We start from the raw sequence: 24,968 nt of genomic DNA, 5'->3' as shown, positions 1-24,968 counted from the left end.
AGCTATAGAAACAGTGCCAGATCAGACTGGAGCCTGGTGCAGCCATCTGGCTTCCCAGGCCCCAGTCGAACCGCCCAACCCATGCTAGCATGGAGAACGGGCTTTAAACGATGATGATATATACATACATATATATATATACATACATATATATATATACATATATACATACATACATACATATATATATATATATATATATATATATATGTAGGTGAGGGTCCAACTTGACTTTGCCTGAGATTTGAAACCAAATCCACTGGCTTGTTGCTTGTCAAAACGAGTGGGAAATCCACAACACTAGTTGATTGATGAGGAAACACTCCACACCCTACTAGTCAAGGAAAGGTCAGACCTTTGTTTAAGGTTTGACCTACATTACTAAACATAGCCAACGACGGATGAAATGCTTGGCGGTATTTCATCTGTCGCTACGTTCTGGGTTCAAATTCTGCCAAGGTCGACTTTGCCTTTCATTCTTTCGGGGTCGATAAATTAAGTACCAGTTACAAACTGAGGTCGATCTAATCAACTTAATCTGTTTGTCTGTCCTTGTTTGTCCCCTCTGTGTTTAGCCCCTTGTGGGTAGTAAAGAAATATATATATATATATATATATATATATATATATATATACACACATTCTCTTTTACATGTTTCAGTCATTTGACTGCAGCCATGCTGGAGCACTGCCTTTAGTTGAGGAAATCGACCCCAGGACTCATTCTCTGTAAGCCTAGTACTTATTCTATCGGTCTCTGTTGCCAAACCTCTAAGTTACACGGACATAAACACACCACCATCAGTTGGTGGTCAAACACAGACACACAAACATATATATATATATATACATACACATATATACAACAGGCTTCTTTCAGTTTCTATCAACCTAATCCACTCAGAAGGCTTTGGTCGGCCCGAGACTATAGTAGAATACACTTGCCCAAGGTGCCACGCAATGGGAATGAACCCAGAACCATGTTGTTGGTAAGCAAGCAACTTACCACACAGCCACTCCTGTGCGTATGTGACCGCGTGTGTACCGTTGGCGATTTTTTTCCCTCTGTCTTCCCTTCTCCTATGTTTCCAACGAAGAGCTCCGCTTGAAACGTTAAAACCTCCTTCTTTCCTGAGCATCCAATAATACTATATTTGTTCCACGTCCTCGAGTTTTTTTGTGCTTTTTTGTTTGGATTAACTTTATATATATATATATATATGTTCATATACATATAAATATATATATATATATATATATACTAGCAGTATCGCCCGGCGTTGCTCGGGTTTGTAAGGGAAATAATTATATAAGCATTTTTAGAGATGTAAAGTATAGTAGCCATCTCAATATGGCTAACCACAAAGGGGGAGGGGTGTTACTGTAGCTTTTTACGTTCTGAGATTTAATAATAAATTTTAGAGAGTTACTTCCCTTATATATGTCAAAAATGGATTAAAAATGGGAAAAATTGATGGTAAATTTTTTTTTAAATCGTAGACTCATCGTAGACGCGCGCTAATACCCAGACGGTCTCGATATGAATCACGACTATAAGATACCCGGTTTTGGTTAAACTGCACCGCAAAATGTGGGAGTAGTTAGGAATCTAAATCGTAGGAGACAGACACACAACCTCACTTTTATATATAAAGATTTCCTCTATTTACATAATATTGAGGTCTCTTTCTTTCTTTTGTTATCTTACTGTTTTTACCAATATACATATATATATATATATATATATAAATATATATATAGTTACAGAGATGTACTTGCATAGCAAGTGACTTGATCTGAGATCGTGTGCTGGAACGAAAACAGTTGCAGCGTTGAAGGTGTTTATAAGCCATTTAAGAAAGACACAAAAACCGTTAGATTCACTTCAACATTTAAATTTAATTTGTCAAAATATTTTCGTCGCTTTGAGACCGCGACCTGTTAGCACGATATTTTTGTCAGTGAACAGGTCGCGGTCTCAAAGCGACGAAAATATTTTGGCAAATTAAATTTAAATGTTGAAGTGAATGTAACGGTTTTTGTGTGTTTCTTAAATGGCTTACAAACACCTTCCAGGCTGCAATATATATATACACACATATATATATATGTATGTATGTATGTATGTGTGTATATGTGTATGCATGTATGTGTGTGTGTGTGCGTGTCTGTGCTTGTGATTGTCCTCCACCACTGCTTGACAACGAATGTTGGTTTGTTTACATCCCTGTCACCTAGTGGTTTGACAAAGGAAACAGATAGAATAAGTACAATGCTTACAAAAATAAAACTGGAGTTGATTCATTAAACTACAATTCTTCAAGGCATTGCCCCAGCATGGCCACAGACCAATGGCTGGAAAAAGCAGAAGAATAAAAGAATACATTCTCTGCTTTGGTCTTATGTTCAAGGCATGAGAAAGCTTGAGTTTACATGAGAAGGCCTAACAGACCTGGTAGAAACAGCAGCCAAATCTCCCTCAAATCACACCTTACTGTCTTATGTATGTATATATATATATATGAGCCAATGAGGGGGACCTCTACATGGTAGCTAGACCTGGTAGAAATAGCAGCCAAATTTCCCCCAAATCACACCTTACTGTCTTATCTATGTATATATGTATGTATGAGCCTATGAGGGAGACCCCTACATGGCAGCTAGACCTGGTAGAAATAGCAGCCAAATTTCCCCCAAATCACACCTTACTGTCTTATCTATGTATATATGTATGTATGAGCCTATGAGGGAGACCCCTACATGGCAGCTAGACCTGGTAGAAATAGCAGCCAAATTTCCTCCAAATCACACCTTACTGTCTTATCTATGTATATATGTATGTATGAGCCTATGAGGGAGACCCCTACATGGCAGCTTGACATGGTAGAAATAGCAGCCAAATCTCCCTCAAATCACACCTTACTGTCTTATCTTTCTGCTACTTGGATATAGGTGTTATATTTGTAGTAAAAATCTTTCCTGTCACACACTCACGCACACGCACACACACACACGCACCCTCACACACACACACACGCACACCCACACACACACACGCACGTTAGCTTACAATTTTATTTATATATTTGCGTGTGTATGTGTTGAAAGAGGAAGTGGGAGGCAGAGTGAAAGAATCACTCACTACAGTAAGTCAATTACTTTCATTTTATTCGTTGCCCACTGTGTGTGTGCGTTTGCGTGTGCTGTAAACCAGACTAAGAAAAGCATTTGACACACACACCAGAATGTGAGTTTTCTGTAAATTTTGCTTAATTGGAGTTTAAATTTTAAAAACTGGACCTGGCATGACGCGATGCATTGTACTCTCAAAAATGCTAGGTAAATTGTAATTGAAGAAATCCTATATTGTAGATTTGTATAACTCCCAAAGGGAGGCAGATAAAATCTGCCTTTTATAATAAGAGATATATATGAGAGGTACTGGTATCTAGAAGACCCAATGTGTGGCAGGTAACACTAAGGAAGTGCGATGGACAGACCCTAGTTAAACTCATGGTTCGATAGTGAAATGAGTGAGGAGTTTAATGTGGGACTTGTATTAGCATCAGCATGCATGTGTATGTATATATGTGTGCTTAAATGTATGCATATATGCACACGTCATTATACCTTCTTTCCTCCTCTCTGGTTCCTACCCATCCCATATGTCTATTTACAGAAATTTGACATCCTTGTATTCTTCCTCCCCTTTAAATTTTACTACTATCTGCGTGGTTGGGATCTTTTCCGTTTGACCGGCAGTTTTTAGAAATAATTTCCACGTAACTAAACACTTTTAAACTTTGTATACTGGTAGAATGTGTTTATAAAACATCTTTTTCTCTTGGTTTTATTGAGAAAATTCTATACTTTGTAAGATATTTGTTGTTTTATTTCTTCAATTTCTGCAATTTCAACCAATCAATGACGTCTATTCTGTGCTATATGAATATGTCCCTCGTTTAAGAAACAGATTGGGTTTATTTACATTTATGAAGAAAAGAAAGATACCCTTCACCCAACCCTTAACCCTAAAACAGATTGAAATGCAATAGATCGATACAAGGGTCATAATTATTGGTGACAATTTCATAGAAAAAACTGCCGTTCAAACCGAAAGATCCCATGGTTGTACTAACGGTATCAAAAAGGGCTCATGGTTCCGGGTTCAGTCCCACTGCGTGGCATCTTGGGCATGTGTCTTCCACTGTAGCCTCGGGCCGACCAAAGCCTTGTGAGTGGATTTGGTAGATGGAAACTGAAAGAAGCCCGTCGTATATATATATATATATGTGTGTCTGTGTTTGTCCCCCTAGCATTGCTTGACAATCGATGCTGGTGTGTTTATGTCCCCATTACTTAGTGGTTCGGCAAAAAAAGACCGATAGAATAAGTACTGGGCTTACAAAAGAATAAGTCCCGGGTCGAGTTGCTCGATTAAAGGCGGTGCTCCAGCATGGCCACAGTCAAATGACTGAAACAAGTAAAAGAGTAAAGAGTATATATATACATGTATGTATATGTAAAGCACAGTATAAACTGTAAACTGGTTAGCATTAGGAGAATACATCCAAAGAAACCCAAACAAATCAGACTGGAACCTAGTGCAGCATTTTGATTTGGCAGCTCATCTCAAACTGTCCCACCCATGACAGCATATAAAGAAAAGCTATCGCTGAAGGATGATGATGATGAAAATGACGACAATGATGAAAGTACATAGACAAAACCAATTTCAGTTTGATTCAGTTTTTATTCATTATTCCCATTTCTTTATTCTCTCATAACAAATTCCTCCAAAATCCAGCATGACCATCTTCAGAAATCAAAGTCTTTGCTGAATTTGATGTTGACATTGATGAAATTGAAGTTGATACCATGAAATTTGAAGAGATAAAAAAAATCCCTGTCTCTTTGCAGAAAAACTAGAAGTAATTTTAGGCATATTGTAACAAATTTTAATATTTATACAGTCACACTTGTGCGTGTATACACAAACGTGTACTGAAGTGGGATTGTTTTGAGAATGATTTACCACAGATATCACACTGATATGGCTTCTCCCCTGTATGAATACGCTGGTGTCTTATTAAGACACCTCAAAGGCTTTGTTGTGTCGATATATTTCCATAAATACACGGCATTCAGGTTCGTATTCATGAATTTGAAGTTGATAACATCAAATTTGAAGAGATATAAAGAAAACGCCTTTTAGCAGAGAAAAATAGAAGTTATTGTTGTTGTGTTGTAATAAATTTCAATACTGGTACAGTTACAGTTGTGTGTGAATACTCACATGTGTACTGAAGTGGCCATTTTGAAAGAATTATTCACCACAGATATCACAGTGATGTGGTTTTTCCCCCAGTATGAATATGTTTGATTAGTCAAGTGAGTATTATAAGAGAATGATTAACCTCAGATATCTCAAGGATATAATTTCTCTCCTGTGTGAATGCACTTGTGTTTAGTTAAGCCATTACTTTGAGAGAATGTTTTGCCACAGATATTACAATGATGACTTCTCTCCTGTATGAATACGTTTATGTTTAGACAGGTGGCTACTACAAGAGAATGATTTACCACAGATGTCACAATGGTATGGCTTCTCCCCTGTATGAGTATATTTGTGACTAGTTAAAGTGCTATTTTGAGAAAATGATTTACCACAGATATTACAATGATATGGTTCCTCACCTGTATGAATGCGTTTATGAATTGTTAAAGTGCTATTTTCAGAAAATGATTTACCACAGATATCACAATGATATGGTTTCTCACCCGTATGAATACGTTTGTGACTAGTTAAAGTGTCATTTTTAGAAAATGATTTACCACAAATGTCACAGTGATATGGCTTCTCTCCAGTATGAATACGTTTATGCACTGTTAAGAGATCCTTTCTTGAGAACGATATACCACAGATATCACATTGATATGGCTTCTCCCCTGTGTGAACACGCTTGTGTTTAGTTAAGCCATTACTTTGAGAGAATGTTTTACCACAGATATCACAATGGTATGGTTTCTCTCCTGTGTGAATACGCTGGTGTTTAGTTAAGACACTACATTTAGAGAATGATTTGCCACATGTATCACAGTGATATGGCTTCTCAGCTCTATGAATACGTTTGTGCCTTTTCATGTAAATGGCATAAGAAAATGACCCACCACAGATGTCACAGCGATGTGGCTTCTCTCCTGTATGAACATGCTTGTGTTTAGTCAAGACACTGTTTGCAGTGAATGATTTACCACAGATATTACAATAATATGGCTTCTCTCCTGTATGAATACGCTTGTGACTAGTTACACTGCTACTTTCGGAAAATGATTTGCCACAGATATCACACTGATATGGTTTTTCCCCAGTATGAATACGTTTGTGACGAGTTAAATTTCCAATTCCAGAAAATGATTTACCGCAGATAATACATTGATATGGCTTCTCACCTGTATGAATACGCTTGTGTCTAGTTAAAGTGCTATTTTCAGAAAATGATTTACCACAGATATCACAGCAGTATGGTTTCTCACCTGTGTGAATACGTCTGTGACTAGTCAACTGACTATTTCCAGAGAATGATTTACCACAGATATCACAATGATATGGCATCTCTCCCATATGTATATATTTGTGACTAGTTAAAGCGCTATTTAGAGAAAAGGATTTGCCACAGATATCACAACGATATGGTTTCTCTCCTGTATGAATGCGCTGGTGTTTAGTCAAGTCATTACTTCCAGAAAATGATTTACCACAGATATCACAGTGATATGGTTTTTCCCCAGTATGAACACGCTTGTGAATCGTCAAGTCACCGTTTGCAGCGAATGATTTCCCACAGATATCACAATGATATGGCTTCTCACCTGTATGAACACGTTTGTGTCTAGTTAAAGCATTAATCTGAGAAAATGATTTACCACATAAATCGCAGGGATATGGTTTTTCACCAGTATGAATACGTCTATGAGTAGTCAACTGACTACTACAAGAGAATGATTTACCACAGGTATCGCAATGACACGGTTTTTCTCCTGTATGTGTATGTTTGTGAACAGACAAGTGACTTCTCCGAGAAAATGATTTCCCACAGACATCACAATGATATGGCTTCTCACCTGTATGAATATATCTGTGTCTAATCAAGTTACTTCTTTGAGAGAATGATTTTCCACAGACATCACAGGAATATGGTTTCTCTTTTGTATCAGTGTTTTTAGATTTTATTAAATTATTCATTCTGAGAGAATAATTTCTCATATATATCACAAAGATATTGCTTTTTTCTTTTCTATGAATATTTTTGTGTATAGTTCAGTTAGTATTTTCAGGGAATAATTTAATGCTATGTTTTTCAGCTGTGATCTTACTTAATATCTAAATTAGCAGGTGAAAACTGTCAGGTCCTTCGTAAAGTTACACAAACTTGTAAAGCAATCACCTCCTCTACATTCAAGACAGTTGAAGACAAGAAAAATATTTTGCTGTTGTTTGTCATAGATTATATCAGTATGAAAAGGTTGATGTATTGATGAAGGCTCCTTATAAATATATTGTCTTCCTTTGGTTGATGAAAGTCCATAAAAATATCAAAAGTCACATCTGAATGACAAAATTTCTTTTACGTCAACAAGATGTGATATTCTGAAAGAGGAAAAGAAACAGTGAGATAAAGAGAATAGTTAAGTGACATAATAATTCAACATTGCAAATTTTACAACATCAATACTGTCATCCGTTTAATGTCAATGTTCGCAAGGATCGGAGTTTATTGAAGTGTTGAAAGACTGGCATACCTACACAACTTTTACTTGTTTCAGTCATTTGACTGTGGCTATGCTGGAGCACCGCCTTTTAGTGAAGCAAATCGACCCCAGGACTTATTGTTTGGAAGCCTAGTTACTTATTCTATCGGTCGCTTTTACTGAACTGCTAAGTTACAGGGACGTAAACACACCAGCATCTGTTGTCAAGCGATGTTGGGGAGACAAACACAGACACACAAACACATATATATATATATATACACACATATACAAAGGGCTTCTTTCAGTTTCCATCTACGAAATCCACTCACAAGGCTTAGGTCGGCCCTACACCTACCTTCCTCATACCTTTCAGAACAAATTCATGTTTGATATATCTAAGACAAGGGAGCATATTTTCTCAATCTTTCTATGCATTTTCACAGATTGCAGTAACTTCGAAGGGTTCACAGAATTCCATTATTTACTGGCAGAATCATTAGCACGCTGCATGAAATGCTGAGTGGTATTTCATCAAGCTGAGTTCATTCCCACTGCGCGGCACCTTGATTATTATTATTTTTTACTCACCCTGAAAAAAATTAAAGTTAGAGTCGATCTTGACAGTAAGTCTTGGGGGATCTTTTTAGTTTGAACGGCAATTTTTTTCTACCGGTGTCATATGAAATTGTCACCCATAATTATGACCCTAGTATCGATCTATTACATTTCAATCTCTTTTAGGGTTAGGGTTGGGGGAAGGGAATCTTTTTTTCTTCACAAATGTAAATAAACCTAATCTGTTTCTTAAACGAGGGACATATTCATACGGCACAGAATGTTTTCACCTCAATAGCCGTCAATGATTGGTTGAAATTGCAGAATTGAAGAAAAAAAAACAATAAATATCTTACAAACTATAAAATTTTCTTAATAAAGCCAAGAGAAAAAGATCTTTTATAAACACATTCTATCAGTATACAAAGTTTTAAAGTGTTTAGTTACGTGGAAATTATTTTTAAAGACTGCCGTTCAAACCGAAAAGATCCCAGAGTCAATCTCGACACTAAGTCTTGGGTTCAAATACAGCCGAGGTTGACTTTGCCGTTCATTCCTTTCAGGAAATTCTGGGGCCCATGTAATCGACTCCCACTCGCGCTAAAAAAATTGCTGGCCCTGGGCCAAGAAAGCGTTACACTACTCAAAGAAACAAAAAAAAAATGTGTGTAATAGGTGTACACACAGAAGATAGAGAGATTGTGGGGGTCAGTTAAGAGATCGGTTGTTCGCCCAGGCATTCGTGTCTGTTACTTAAAGCAATACCTTTCCAAGTTCCTATTTATGGAAAGCATTAAACGTGCTGCCAAGAGAATACACGTATTCTTATTGGCAGCAGCAAGTCTTTATCCTGGCCCGAGATAATTTTTTCCTCCAAACGCAACCCATCTCATTTCTTTATCAACACTGTCGATGGACCACTCAAAGAGGTATGTATACATTATCATTTTCGTAACATAATTTCCGTAGTATTTCAAGATGTTTCTGACATGTATTTTGATTCACATGGCGGAGATCCAACATTTCTTCACTTTTTCCAGAATTTCTTCTCTTTATTTTTTTTTGCGAAATATGTACAAAAATACGGAGTTTATGATTCATGTGTGAGTGTGTGTTCTTGATACTCGTTTAGAGCAAGTTGTTTTACACCTATTACGCTGTTTTTGTTTTTGCTTTTGTGCCCGGGTCAGACGCTTTCGGAAATTCCCGATATAAATTTTCCGAGGCCTCTCCCCCACCCCTTTTGCGAGTGCGCATTGTTTTTTTGTCATATTCGTTTACAGCAGGTTGTTTTACACATATTACACTATTTTTTTTTTATTTTGATGCCCGGGTCAGCCCCTCAGACGCTTTCGGAAATCCCCGATGTGAATTGTCCGAGGCCTCTCCCCCACACCCCTTTCGCGTGCGCGCATTTTTTTTCATATTCGTTTAGAGGAAGTTGTTTTACGCCTATTACACTTTTTTTTTTTTTGTTTTTTTGACCGGGTCTAACGTTTTAGTTTAACCCTTAATTTATCGACCATGAAAGTATGAAAGGCAAAGTCGCGGAGGCGGAATTTGAACTCAGAACGTAAAAACACACGAAATACTGTCCGAACGTTTCTTATTTCTTTACTGCCCACAAGGGGCTTAACACAGAGGGGACAAACAAACGGATTAAGTCGATTATATCAACCCCAGTGCGTAACTGGTACTTAATTTATCGACCCCGAAAAGACGAAAGGCAAAGTCAACCTCGGCGGAATTTGAACTCAGAGCGTAACGGGAGGCGAAATACAGCTAAGCACTTCGCCCAGTGTGCTAACGTTTCTGCCAGCTTGGCGCCTTTAAAGTACTAAAGATTGATATCATCATCATCACCATTATTATTTTATGCACCCGAAACGAACGAAAGTCGACCTCAGCGTTAAGTCCTCACTTCAAATACGGCCGAGGTCGACTTTGCCTTTCATCCCTTTCGGGAAATACTGAGTTCTATGTATTCGACTGGCAAAATTTGAAACGATCATCATCATTACTATTATTAGTATAACCTTAGAAGAAATCCTCGCCAACTTACCGATTAATCAGTGCCTCATAAACAACAGGCCAACGTTTATTAATGCGACAGCCTTCATCACATTAACCATAGTAAAATGATAGTCCTCTCATTTTACTAATTAATTATGCTACATTACTCTGGATTATACTAATTAATTATACCACAAAACTCTCATTTTACTAATTAATTATACCACAATACTCTCATCTTACTAATTAATTATACCACAATACTCTCATTTTACTAATAAATTTACTTTATATCACATGTAACAGTTGATAATAGGTTTTCATAAACAACAAATTAACATTTCACTTCGGAAGTTATTTAAGACGAGCAAATACATTTCCTTATTGTTATGCCTTCCAAATAATTACTGTAACATCGAGAGGGTCACATAATTCTATAATTTACATTATTATTATTATTATTATTATCATTACAGCCTTAAAGAAAATCTTCGTCAACTTACCGTATTCAGATATTAACAACGAGTCAGTGATCAGTAATTAAGCACCGTAATTAATAATTTAATTGGACGTCGCTTTAAGTGTTGTAAAAGTTATCTCCCTCTTATATTATTGTATTTCTCCCATAGATGGCGCTTCCGACTGGAGGGGGGGTTCGTTGGCCCGGGCCTCTGTATTTTTTGTAGGCATTCTCTTTTCTGGATGACCTCTTGTCGTTTATCCACAAGTTCTGTGCTGGTACGGCCATCACCTAATGGTCACCGACTGTAGAGGGATCCAGCATGAGACTTCCAGTAATATCCTTTACCTGTCTTATCACTTTCACTCTCCTTTTGATTTTCACAACTTGAAGCTCTGCCGTATTGAATGAATAAATGTAAGTTGTCAGAAACCCCAAACAGAAATATTTGATTCGAGTGTTGAAGGCTTGTGTAGAACCAGCCACACATTTTGGAAGTGATGATAGCAAGAATATGCTCACAATACTAAAAACAACACAACTCAGGTTTTTTCTTTAAAGGTTTTCATCTCCTAGACAAGCCGCTATAAGCAAGCTGGAGAGCCTAGTCTACCTTATGAGTCAGGATTGTACTGAGACTACAGCCCTGTTAAGGAGACCCTCACAACCAAAGACCTGGTTTATATAAGTTTTCCTCTCCTAAATAATATACCTTCAACAAGGTTAAGGAGTCCCATCTGCCCCCTAATATATGGAATTAAATACCTCCACTTTATTTTATAAAAATAGAAGGTAAAATGGTATGTGCCTCTACACATATTAATGGATGGCCGTTGACTACTCATGAGTAATTTATATATATATATATATCCTGTGCAGGTGGCAAGTAAAGAAACACCGTTTTGACCCTGTGCTTGAGGAGATCCATTGAGTCAAGGACACCAACATCAAAGATCAATGGAAACTGCAGTTGTGAAACCTGTGCTGGTGGCACAAAAAAGACTGCCATCCGAACATGACCGATGCTAGCTCCGCCTAGGCTGGCTTCCGTGCTGGTAGCACATAAAAAGCACCGTCTGAACATGACCGATGCCAGCTCCACCCAGACTGGCTTCTGTGCCGGTGGCACGTAAAAAGCACCGTCTGAACGTGGCCGATGACAGCGCCACCTTGACTGGCTTCCATGCCAGTGGCACATAAAAAGCACCAACCCAATCGTGGCCGTTGCCAGCTTTGCCTGACACATGTGCCGGTGGCACGTAAAAAGCACCCACTACATTCTCGGAGTGGTTGGCGTTAGGAAGGGCATCCAGCTATAGAAACAGTGCCAGATCAGACTGGAGCCTGGTGCAGCCATCTGGCTTCCCAGGCCCCAGTCGAACCGTCCAACTCATGCTAGCATGGAGAACGGGCATTAAACGATGATGATGATGATGATGTATACATACATATATATATATATATAGGTGAGGGTCCAACTTGACCTTGCCTGAGATTTGAAACCAAATCCACTGGCTTGTTGCTTGTCAAAACGAGCGGGATATCCACAACACTAGTTGATTGATGAGGAAACACTCCACACCCTACTGGTCAAGGAAAGGTCAGACCTTTGTTTAAGGTTTGACCTCTGTGCCACACAAAAGGCTTATGGTGAAACTCTCTGCAATGGGTGTGGGGGATGACCTTTTTAACTGGTTGAAATCCTTCATCCTCAGCCGAAAGGAGGTAGTCACAGTTCTAGGACAGCATTCTACACCATATGAGATGTCATCGGGTGTACCACAGGGATCTGTCCTTGGTCCCCTCTTGTTTGTGGCATACATTAATGACATAGATGCAAATTTAAAGAATGCCACAGTATTAAAATATGCAGATGACATCAAGCTGTACCTTGAAATCAAGAGGACAGATCCTGTTGTCTACAGCTCTTTCCTGCAATCAGACCTGGACACAATGCAGCAATGGATCACAGACTGTGGACAAGTGTACCACCATGCATTTTGGGAGAAAAAACCCTGCGTCCACAACACTGATATCAAGAAATCCTTTTGCGAGCGTGACCTAGGCATCACTGTCAGCAGTGATTTGCGTTGGACAAAGCATATCTCTAAAATTGTCAAGAAGGCCGAGGGTGTCTTGGCATCACTCAGCAAGACTTTTGTTACCCGCTCTCCAGCCATCTATTTAAAACTGTATACAGCTATGGTACGACCACACTTGGAATTCGCATCATCAGTTTGGAACCCCTATCTTGCTCAGAACATTGACCTCCTGGAATCTGTTCAGAGACGTGCAACCAAACACATACCCTCCATCAGACACCTACCATATTCTGAGCGCCTTGTTTCCCTGGGCATGGATTCACTGAAGCTCCGGCGTCTGGCACCAGACTTGGTAAACACCCACAAAGTTGTCAACCACCTCACCAACACTGAACACCTTTTTGATCTCCATGTGTCTAACACACGTGGATATGCCTACAAAGTCAGAAAACAACACAGCTCCCATGACTTTCGGAAACATTTCTTCACGCTCAGAGTTGCTGAAGCATGGAATAAACTGTCTGCGTCAGTTGTTGACTGCCATGACACTGCATCCTTTAAGGCCCTCATGCTTTCCGAAATCCGTCGAAACTACACCTGATTATATATGCACTTTAGATGAGTTGTAGTGCACCTGAGCACTGTACACAATGTTTATTATTATTATTATTATTATTACTAAAAATAGCCTATATAACAGAGAGAATTTTCTATCTCTTCCTCTTATGCGTCAGGTAAACAAATAGATATATGTAAATAACACTTCTTGGTGCTAATTCTTCTATGTTCACTGGTTACTTTGACGCCAGAACCTTGAAGCGTTACATCTATACGCTACATTTAGTTGTGGGCTATTTCATACTGATTGATATGGCACATCACATCCAGTCCACTACATATATATATACACATATATATGTATACATAATACAAAGTAAGAAAATCGATGAATAGTTTCCTTTCAATCATCAACTTCCAGATAATACCAATTCATATGATTTATTAACTAATTAATTAAATAGGAACATCCAAACCCAACAGAATAAGACAGAATGAAACAATATACATCAATGAGATAATACCATAAAAATAATACATATAAAATGGATCTTACAGCTGTTTCAGCCTATAGATAAGTGTATCTCATTATGCCCATATTAGTCAGATGTATTGAGGTAATATGCAGTTAAAAATGAGTTACTTATATATATATCTCAAAGCCTCGTCAGAGATTATAAAGTACAATTATGAGGATATAAAATGCAAACATGCATATATATATATATATGTATGTAAACATATGCAGTTACGTTCTTGGTTCAAATTCCGCCAAGGTCGACTTTGCCTTTCATTCTTTTGGGGCAGACGGTAAATGTAAATAAACCCAATCAGTTTCTTAAACGAGGGACATATTCATACGGCACAGAATGTTTTTTTTACCTCAATAGACGTCATTGATTGGTTGAAATTGCAGAAAAAAAACAACAAATATCTTATAAACTATAGAAATTTCTCGATAAAGCCAAGAGAAAAAGATGTTTTATAATGACTGAAACATGTAAAAGAGAATGTGTGTGTGTATATATATATATATATACACACACACATTCTCTTTTACATGTTTCAGTCATTATAAAACATCTTTTTCTCTTGGCTTTATCGAGAAATTTCTATAGTTTATAAGATACTTGTTGTTTTTTTTCTTCAATTTCTGCAATTTCAACCAATCAATGACGTCTATTGAGGTAAAAAAAACATTCTGTGCCGTATGAATATGTCCCTCGTTTAAGAAACTGATTGGGTTTATTTACATTTATGAAGAAAAAAAAGATACCCTTCCCCCAACCCCTAACCCTAAAGCAGATTGAAATGCAATAGATCGATACAAGGGTCATAATTACTGGTGACAATTTCATATGACACCGCTAGAAAAAACTGCCGTTCAAACCAAAAGATCCCATGGTTGTACTAACGGTATCAAAAAGGGCTCATGGTTCCGGGTTCAGTCCCACTGTGTGGCACCTTGGGCAAGTGTCTTCTACTGTAGCCTCGGGCCGACCAGAACCTTGTGAGTGGATTTGGTAGACGGAACCTGAAAGAAGCCCGTCATATATATGTGTGTGTTTGTCCCCCTAGCATTGCTTGACAACCAATGCTGGTGTGTTTATGACCCCGTTACTTAGTGGTTCGGCAAATAAAGACCGATAGAATAAGTACTGGGCTTACAAAAGAATAAGTCCCGGGGTCGAGTTGCTCGATTAAAGGCGGTGCTCCAGCATGGCCACAGTCAAATGACTGAAACAAGTAAAAGAGTAAAGAGTATATACATACATGTATGTATATGTAAAGCACAGTATAAACTGTAAACTGGTTAACATTAGGAGAATACATCCAAAGAAACCCAAACAAATCAGACTGGAACCTAGTGCAGCATTTTGATTTGCCAGCTCATGTCACACTGTCCCACCCATGACAGCATATAAAGAAAAGCTATCGCTGAAGGATGATGATGATGAAAATGACGACAATGATGAAAGTTCATAGACAAAACCAATTTCAGTTTAATTCAGTTTTTATTCATTATTCCCATTTCTTTATTTTCTAATAACAAATTCCTCAAAACTCCAGCATGACCATCTTCAGAAATTAAAGTCTTTGCTGAATTTGATGTTGACATTGATGAAATTGAAGTTGATACCATGAAATTTGAAGAGATAAAAAAAATCCCTGTCTCTTTGCAGAAAAACTAGAAGTAATTTTAGGCATGTTGTAACAAATTTTAATACTTATATAGTCACACTTGTGCATGTATACACAAACGTGTACTGAAGTGGGATTGTTTTGAGAATGATTTACCACAGATATTGCAATGATATGGCTTCTCCCCTGTATGAATATGCTGGTGTCTTGTTAAGACACCTCAAAGGCTTTGTTGTGTCGATATATTTCCATAAATACACGGAATTCAGGTTCGTATTCATGAATTTGAAGTTGATAACATCAAATTTGAAGAGATAAAAAAAAACGCCTTTTAGCAGAGAAAAATAGAAGTTATTGTTGTCGTGTTGTAATAAATTTCAATACTGGTACAGTTACAGTTGTGTGTGAATACTCACATGTGTACTGAAGTGGCCATTTTGAAAGAATTATTCACCACAGATATCACAGTGATGTGGTTTTTCCCCCAGTATGAATATGTTTATGATTAGTCAAGTGAGTATTATAAGAGGATGATTAACCACAGATATCTCAAGGATATAATTTCTCTCCTGTGTGAACGTGAGAATGTTTTACCACAGATATTACAATGATGACTTCTCTCCTGTATGAATACGTTTATGTTTAGACAGGTGGCTACTACAAGAGAATGATTTACCACAGATGTCACAATGGTATGGCTTCTCCCCTGTATGAGTATATTTGTGACTAGTTAAAGTGCTATTTTGAGAAAATGATTTACCACAGATATTACAATGATATGGTTCCTCACCTGTATGAATGCGTTTATGAATTGTTAAAGTGCTATTTTCAGAAAATGATTTACCACAGATATTACAATGATATGGTTTCTCACCCGTATGAATACGTTTGTGACTAGTTAAAGTGTCATTTTTAGAAAATGATTTACCACAAATGTCACAGTGATATGGCTTCTCTCCAGTATGAATACGTTTATGCACTGTTAAGAGATCCTTTCTTGAGAACGATATACCACAGATATCACACTGATATGGCTTCTCTCCTGTGTGAACACGCTTGTGTTTAGTTAAGCCATTACTTTGAGAGAATGTTTTACCACAGATACCACAGTGATATGGTTTTTCCCCAGTATGAATACGTTTATGTTCAGTCAAGTTACTATTTTCAGAAAATGATTTACCACAGATATCACAATGGTATGGTTTCTCTCCTGTGTGAATACGCTGGTGTTTAGTTAAGACAATACATTTAGAGAATGATTTGCCACATGTATCACAGTGATATGGCTTCTCAGCTCTATGAATATGTTTGTGCCTTTTCATGTAAATGGCATTAGAAAATGACCCACCACAGATATCACAGTGATGTGGCTTCTCTCCTGTATGAACGTGCTTGTGTTTAGTCAAGTCACTGTTTGCAGTGAATGATTTACCACAGATATTACAATGATATGGCTTCTCTCCTGTATGAATACGCTTGTGACTAGTTACACTGCTACTTTCGGAAAATGATTTGCCACAGATATCACACTGATATGGTTTTTCCCCAGTATGAATACGTTTGTGACGAGTTAAATTTCCAATTCCAGAAAATGATTTACCGCAGATAATACATTGATATGGCTTCTCACCTGTATGAATACGCTTGTGTCTAGTTAAAGTGCTATTTTCAGAAAATGATTTACCACAGATATCACAGCAGTATGGTTTCTCACCTGTGTGAATACGTCTGTGACTAGTCAACTGACTATTTCCAGAGAATGATTTACCACAGATATCACAATGATATGGCATCTCTCCCATATGTATATATTTGTGACTAGTTAAAGCGCTATATAGAGAAAAGGATTTGCCACAGATATCACAACGATATGGTTTCTCTCCTGTATGAATGCGCTGGTGTCTAGTCAAGTCATTACTTCCAGAAAATGATCTACCACAGATATCACAGTGATATGGTTTTTCCCCAGTATGAACACGCTTGTGAATCATCAAGTTACCGTTATAAGGGAATGATTTCCCACAGATATCACAATGATATGGCTTCTCACCTGTATGAACACGTTTGTGTCTAGTTAAAGCATTAGTTTGAGAAAATGATTTACCACATAAATCGCAGGGATATGGTTTTTCACCAGTATGAATACGTCTATGAGTAGTCAACTGACTATTACAAGAGAATAATTTACCACAGGTATCGCAATGACATGGTTTCTCTCCTGTATGTGTATGTTTGTGAACAGACAAGTGACTTCTCCGAGAAAATGATTTCCCACAGACATCACAATGATATGGCTTCTCACCCGTATGAATACGTCTGTGAACAGTCAAGTTACTTTGAGAGAATGATTTTCCACAGACATCACAATGATATGGCTTCTCTCCTGTATGAATACGTTTGTGTACAGTCAAGTTACTTTTTTGAGAGAATGATTTTCCACAGACATCACAGGAATATGGGGTTTTTTTTGTACCAGGGTTTTTAGATTTAGTTAAATTATTCATTATGAGAGAATAATTTGTCATATATATCACAAGGATATTGTTGTTTTCCTTTGTATGAATATGCTTGTGTTGTGTCACTATTTTCTGGGAAGAATTTAATACTATGTTTCTTTCATCTGTGATCTTACTTAATATCTAAATTAGCAGGTGAAAATTGTCAGGTCCTTCATAAAGTTATCCAAACTTGTAAAGCAATCACCTCCTCTACATTCCAGACAGTGAAGACAAGAAAAATATTTCGCCGTTATAGGTCATAGATTATATTTATATAGAAGCGTTGATGTGTAGATGAAGGCTCCTTATAAATATATCGTCTTCCTTTAGTTGATGAAAGTTGATAAAAATATCAGAGGCACATCTGAACGAAGTAATTCCTTTTATGTCAACATGATGTGATATTCTGAAATAGAAAAAGAAACAGTAAGATAAAGAGGATAGTTAAGTGACATAGTAATTCAACATTGTAAATATTACAACATGAACACTGTCAGTCATTTAATGTCAATGTTTACAGGGGTCAGAGTTCATTGAGGCGTTGAAACATTGGTATACCCACACTTCACCTTTACAACCATTCAGAAAAATGTTTGATTTAAGACTTCATGTAGCCCGACCGGAATTCCCTTTTCTGGACCAGCTCACTAGCTAGCCAGCAGTGAAGGTCCCTACCTTCATGTTGTCTACGATGAGCCCATGGGCAGTGCCCTACACATCATTAGGATCTTTTTGCTTTGGCCAGCATATTTTAAAAATAATTTCTATGTAACTAAAAAATTTTCAACTTCGTATACTGGTAGAATGTGTTTATAAAACATCTTTTTCTTTTGGCTTTCTTGAGAAAATTCTGTAGTTTGTAACATATTTGTTCTTTAATATCTTGCATTTTGGCAATTTCAACCAATCAAAGACGTCTATTGAGGTGAAAACGATTTCTGCCGTAACATTTACTGGTGGCGTCATATGAAAATGTCCCTGTTTTTTATGAGAAAAAAGATACCCTGTGACCATAACCTGAGGGGTCACTCGTAAACAGAGCTGGATAACAAAACCGTTCCCTCTTTAGTGTCCACCAATAATTATGACCCTGGTATCGATCTATTGCATTTCAATCTGTTTTAGGGTTAGTGTTGGTCGGGAAGGGTATCTTTTTTTCTTCAGAAATGTAAATAAACCCAATCTGTTTCTTAAACGAATATATAATATGTAACAGGGACATTTTCATACAACGCCGCCATAAAATGTTACGGCAGAAATCGTTTTCACCTCAATAGACCTCATTGATTGGTTGAAATTGTCGAAATGCAAAAAATTAAACAAATATGTTACAAACTACAGAATTTTCTCAACAAAGCCAAGAGAGAAAGATGTTTTATAAACACATTCTACCAGTATACGAAGTTTAACATTTTATAGTTACATAGACATTATTATAAAAAAGTGAAAAGATCGCATCATTACTCTCAAAGTTCAAATCACATCAAGGTCGCCTTTCATCATTTCCAGGTAGAAAAAATAAGAAGCAATCAAGTACTAGGGTCCATATAATTCACTTATGCCCTCCCGCCAATTTTCAGGTCAAAAGCACAAATGATTATTGTTTTAATTATCAAAAGATTACTATCATCATCATCATCATTATTATTTTCTTCACACGGAATGGAATGAAATACAAAGCCAACCTCGGCGGAAAGTCCTGAGTTCAAATACGGATGAGATCGACTTTGTCTTTCATCTCTTCCGGGGAAAAAACCGGGACCCATGCAATCGACTTATCGCTCGTATTAAAGATTGCTGACCCTGGGCCAGTTTTGAAATCATCATCATCATTACTATTATTAATATAACATTAGAGTAAATCTTTATCAACTTACCGTTTTATCAATGCCTCATAAACAACAGGATAACATATATTAATGTGGAATTCTTCAATCGGACTCCTCACATTCTACTAATTAATTACGCTGTTTTATTCTCACTTTACCAATTAATTTCAGTTCTATCGCATGTAACAGTCGGTCATAGTATTTTATAAACAACAAATCAACATTTCAGCTTCAAAGTTATTAATTAAGTCAAAGAAATATATTTTCCTAATTATTGTCAGGTTCCCGCTTCGAAAAATAATTACTGTAACATCGAGAGGTTCACAGAATTCTATTATTTACATTATTATTAGTAGTATTAAAACCATTATAGCCTTCAAGTAAATCTTTGTCAACTTACCGTCTTCAGATATAAACTGCGAGTCAGTGATCAGTAATTAAGCACCTTAATTAATAATTGAGAAGAATCGAGGTGTTGTAGAAGTTATTTCCCTTACTATGATTGTCTTTCTTTAATTCCCCAATAGATGGCAGTTCTTTCCAGGGTTTTCCTTTGTTCTTTTCTCTCAACAATTTCCCTTCAACTTTTTCCAGATTTTCTCCAGATTATTTTAACAAAGTCCACTCATATTCTACTCTGCAAACGTTTCCAGCACACGAAATAACCGCGTTGCTGATCTTGGATGGAAGATGTCGTCTTTAACCCGTCCCTTCCTGACGTCACGTCATTTTCGTGGCGCCTTTCTGTTAATTTCTGACGTCACTTCCTCTCCTCTCGGTCCTTTTCCTTCCCCTTTACTCCACACGGATTTCACGATAATTGCCCCTCGGTACTACTTAAGAAGAGTGGTCTCGGTACCCGCGCTTGCTAGTTGTGACTAGTCGATCCTTTGTTTTATTTACTTTGTTTTTAAAAAATTGGCAATCCTTCGGTATAAGTACACACTTGGCGTTGTTTACATTGCTGAAGATAACAGAAACCCTTTTCTGGCAATTTTTCGTCTCTAGTAGACTTTTCCGTCGATTTCCGTAAAAAACTTTTATTTTTTTACATATGGGCTTGCGGGAACTTTTGAAGTAATGAGAGCGAAAGAGACTAAGAGAAAGCGATTGTATGACGAGGGAAGTTCTTTTGAAGTTACCGTGCATGGGAAGCATTGATGTACATGTGTGTGTGTGTGTTTGATGGGGTGTGGGAGACAGACAGTATGTTGTGTAAGTGAAGTGCTTCTGTTAGTGTGTGTGAAGAGACAGAGAGAGTAATGTGTATATGTATGTATGCATGTGTGTGTGTGTATGTATTTATGTATGTGTGTGTGTATGTATGTATGTATGGCCGATTCAGTGTAATCTTTTACTCGGTGTATGTGTATATGTATGTCTGCATGTATGTGTGTGTGAGTATGTATCTATGTATGTGTGGGTGTGTAAGTATGTATGTATGTATGTATGGCCGATTCAGTGTACACTGAATCGGCCATACATACGGGTTTAATGTGAAATGTCTTTAATTAAGCTTAAGAGACGTTTCAACGGATAATTGAATTGTAAGACAATAGAAACAACGACACAGTAAACAGTGAAACGAAATCAAGTCTGGAGATTGTGTACGTTATGTCATCAATCATTTGTTATTTATAAAATAAATGTTACCAAATTTGTCCTTTTTTAATTGCCTCAAAATACACTTAAAAATATAATACAGACTTTTTAAAGCATGGATTGTATAGGATATCTAGACGAAATTATATTTTATGAATGGAAATTATAAAAAGAAGATACAAAACTAGAAATGAAATAAAGGAAACGAACCTTCAGTATCTGGTCAAAAGATTAGAAACAAGATTATTTGGAATAAATTAAAATATATTTAAATCAAATTTACAGAAGTTAAGTTTATCCAAAAATTCCACAGAAGCATCTGAGATAGCTGATCATTTTTAATATTATGATTCTCTGGTAATTTTAAATTTGGTAAAATGGAAAATTTTCATCATTATGCTTAATAGTAGATATGGAATTTGATACATCTCAAATTTCGTCAGATTATTATTTAAGAAGGAAAATGTTGTTTCGAATTGCTGAAGATTATTTTCTAGAAATGAATTATAAAGTTACGAGCTAAAAGTTATGTTATTTTAGCCAATCCTAAATCCTAAATCGGCAGCATATTTCATTAAGCAACCGTAATATATCATAACGTATATTAAATGTTCTTGTAAGCCAACACCACGTTCTACGGCATTAGCAGTGATCTTTACAATATTATGTTATCTGAAGTTTTATTATTTACATCTGTCTTCTCGATGCCAAACGTTGTAGCTAAAAATCAATGCTGGCTAGAATTTCTGTAGAAATAATCTTAACAGAATCTTGTTGCCCATATACTTTATTTCGCTTTCTCTTCCACACTCTCCTCTAAAGTTTTTATACCAATTATAAATTAATATCAGAATTAGATTTTTGCTCAAGGCCAGCAATTTCGGAAGAAAGGAATGAGTCTGTAGCAGAATCTAGTTGCTGGAATGATCTCCATTGCAAGAAAGATGATAGAGCAACCTCCCTTCCATAGTCTTCTCTAAGCATCAAAGTTATGAGACCTGATTCTTAATCATTCAAAAGCTTGGCATTTCTCTTGGAAGTTTCTAGAACGTCCAGCATTTCATTAATAAAAACAGCTGGCTAACCCAGCTTTTTGCTTCTTAATCGATCAGACTTATACCCATTCACGTCATTGCTATGTCCCTCTATTTCTCTATGCCACGATTGAAAACCATCACAAGATCAGAACCTCACTTTACTTTAGTTCAGTCTGTTGAATGTTGATGTCAGACACACACACACACACATCTATATCTATAAAGATGAGAATGTGTGTCTGTCTGTCAGCGTGAATCCCTAAAACTTGAGAACTACACAAACAATTTCATTCAAATCATACACATGCCTTACTTAGCGTCCATGTAGTGTCATGGGCAAAAAAAGTTGTTACTTCTTGCCTAGGGCGAGCCCACAGCGATATCATATTTTCTCCACTGTTTCAGTATTACGTGTCAAAAGTGAAACAAAAACATCTTTCAACTGTAATGTCAGATGCTTTTATTATAGATATGTACTGGTTTGGTATGCCATAGTGCTGCATAATTTTCAATAAGCCTTCCCTATCTACAGTATCAAATGCTTTTTCGAAATCAATAAAGTTAATATAAAGCAGTGCTTTCCACTCTGCGCTTTGCTCTACGATGATACAAAGAGTGGCGATTTGAACTCCACATGAACGGTTCTTCCTAAATCCAGCTTATTCTTTACGCAACAATTTGTCAACTGCTGTCCTCATCATCTCTAAAAGTATTCTGTCAAAAACTTTTCCGGGAGCTGATAATAGCATAATCCCTCTATAATTTCCGCATAAGCTTAAATCACCTTTTTTTGGCAATTTTATGATGAGTCTCTCTTTCCAGTCATTAGGCACATTTTCTTCCTGCCATATCTTAGATATATTTCCAAAATACATATATATATATATATACATGTACATGTAATATGTACAGATATATATACACATGCATATATATATATACACCCATACATACACAGACACATATATAGGTGCAGGTGTGGCTGTACGGTAACAAATTTGGTTCCCAAACACACGGTCCTGGGTTCAGTCATACCGTGTGTTGACTCGGCATGTGTTTTCTACTATAGCCAAAGACCACCCAGAGCCTTGTCAGTGGATTTTGTAGACAGAAACTGAAAGAAATCAATTGTATATATATGTACGAATATATGTAAGTCTATTTGTGTGTCTTTGTCTCTGTGTTTCTCCCTCATCACTGCTGTTTATTTATTTACATACCCATTACTTACTGGTTTCATAAGAAGAAACTGATAGAATAAGCACCAGGCTTATCAAAATAAAAAAAAGCACTAGGCAGTGTCTCATATTTTGGTTTGCCAACTAAATTGCATCTATCAATTTATCATTGTGTGTGTGTATATATATATATATATATATATATAACGGGAAGGTTTACAAAAATAAAGAAAAGACGAAGGCAGGTGGAGTACAAACAAACAAATGTATTAGTATGGCGCTGAGGAATAGAAATAGAACAAGTCTTTTATGTTTCGAGCCTACGCTCTTCGACAGAAAGATACACAGAAAAGAAACAAGGAGAGAAAAAAAAAGCATGTAGGAGCTAACGGTCTATCATGGCGTTCTGACTTCAGGCAGAGTTCAGAGGTCAGACGTTAGACGCTAGGGGGATAGTAGGGGAGATAACAGGGTCAAGTGACTTCCAAAACGAAGGTGCGTGTGTGTATAAGAGAGTATGTATGTGCGTATGAAAGAGGGCTGGTGGTCTGGACCTGTGTATGTATGTATGTGTGGGTGTGGAGATATGGGGATGGGTGTGTGGGTGGTGTGTTGTGATATGATATGTGTATGTATGTGTAGGTGTAAAGATGTGGGGATGGGTGTGTGAGCAGTGTGCTGTGATGTGTAATGTCGTATGGTGTAGTGTAGTTTGGTGTGATGTTGTGGGGAGGTGGGGGGGGGCAGAGTGGGAAAAACCCATGTGGGGTGTGGGTTCAGCTGGGGGTTGTGAGGAGAGTGAGAGAAGAGAGAGGAGGGGAGGGGAGTGGTCGGGATTTCGTAGACAGAAACTGAAAGAAATCAATCGTATATATATATATGTGTAAATTTGTATGTGTCTTTGTCCCTATGTTTCACCTTCATCACTGCTGTTCATTTATTTACATCCCCAAAACTGATAGGATAAACACCAGGCTTATCAACATAAAAAAAAGCACTAGGCTGTGTCTCATATCTTTCTTTGCCCACTCAGTTGTATCTATCAATTTATCTTTGTGTATGTGTGTGTATATACATATATATATATATATATATATATATATATATATATACACTCACACATATCTATACATGTATGCACATTCATATCTATTATATCAAAATCAATGTCTTTATGTGTGCTCTTGTGTTACTTATACATTTGAAAACTGATGCACCGATCCTAATGAAATTTGGAACACAAAATCCAAGCCTTGGGAGAAGGGTAATGCTGCGTGTTTCATACAATTTCATGGACCA

General features: G+C 37.0%; 2 protein-coding genes across 4 annotated transcripts in view; one reads left to right on the top strand and one right to left on the bottom strand.

Annotated features, from left to right (window-relative positions):
• The window catches only part of LOC118768185 (zinc finger protein 91-like), a 339,442-nt gene that overhangs the window by 137,883 nt on the left and 176,591 nt on the right, over positions 1-24,968 (top strand). The gene's annotated exons all lie outside the window — the stretch shown is intronic.
• On the bottom strand, positions 15,380-18,089 carry LOC115225114 (zinc finger protein 665-like). Of its 2 annotated transcripts, XM_036514178.1 has the most exons (2): positions 17,886-18,089; positions 15,380-17,468 (listed from the first exon to the last, which is right to left on the bottom strand). In XM_036514178.1, exons 1-2 carry the CDS (start codon positions 18,048-18,050, stop codon positions 16,128-16,130), a joined length of 1,506 nt encoding a protein of 501 aa, XP_036370071.1. In that variant the 5' UTR covers positions 18,051-18,089; the 3' UTR covers positions 15,380-16,127. The 2 variants fall into 2 exon arrangements, with proteins under 2 accessions (XP_036370071.1, XP_036370070.1); XM_036514177.1 differs by having other exon boundaries at positions 15,380-18,088.

This window comes from Octopus sinensis, linkage group LG27, assembly GCF_006345805.1.
Source record: "Octopus sinensis linkage group LG27, ASM634580v1, whole genome shotgun sequence".
In the NCBI taxonomy this organism is placed as follows: domain Eukaryota; kingdom Metazoa; phylum Mollusca; class Cephalopoda; order Octopoda; family Octopodidae; genus Octopus; species Octopus sinensis.
The sequence above is the reverse complement of the archived record's forward strand: the minus strand, read 5'-3'. Positions and strand labels throughout refer to the sequence as shown.

Bases quoted from the DNA above. Each gene is read 5' to 3' on its own strand.
- LOC115225114 (XM_036514177.1), bottom strand. From the start codon at position 18,050: ATGACAAATTATTCTCTCATAATGAATAATTTAACTAAATCTAAAAAC.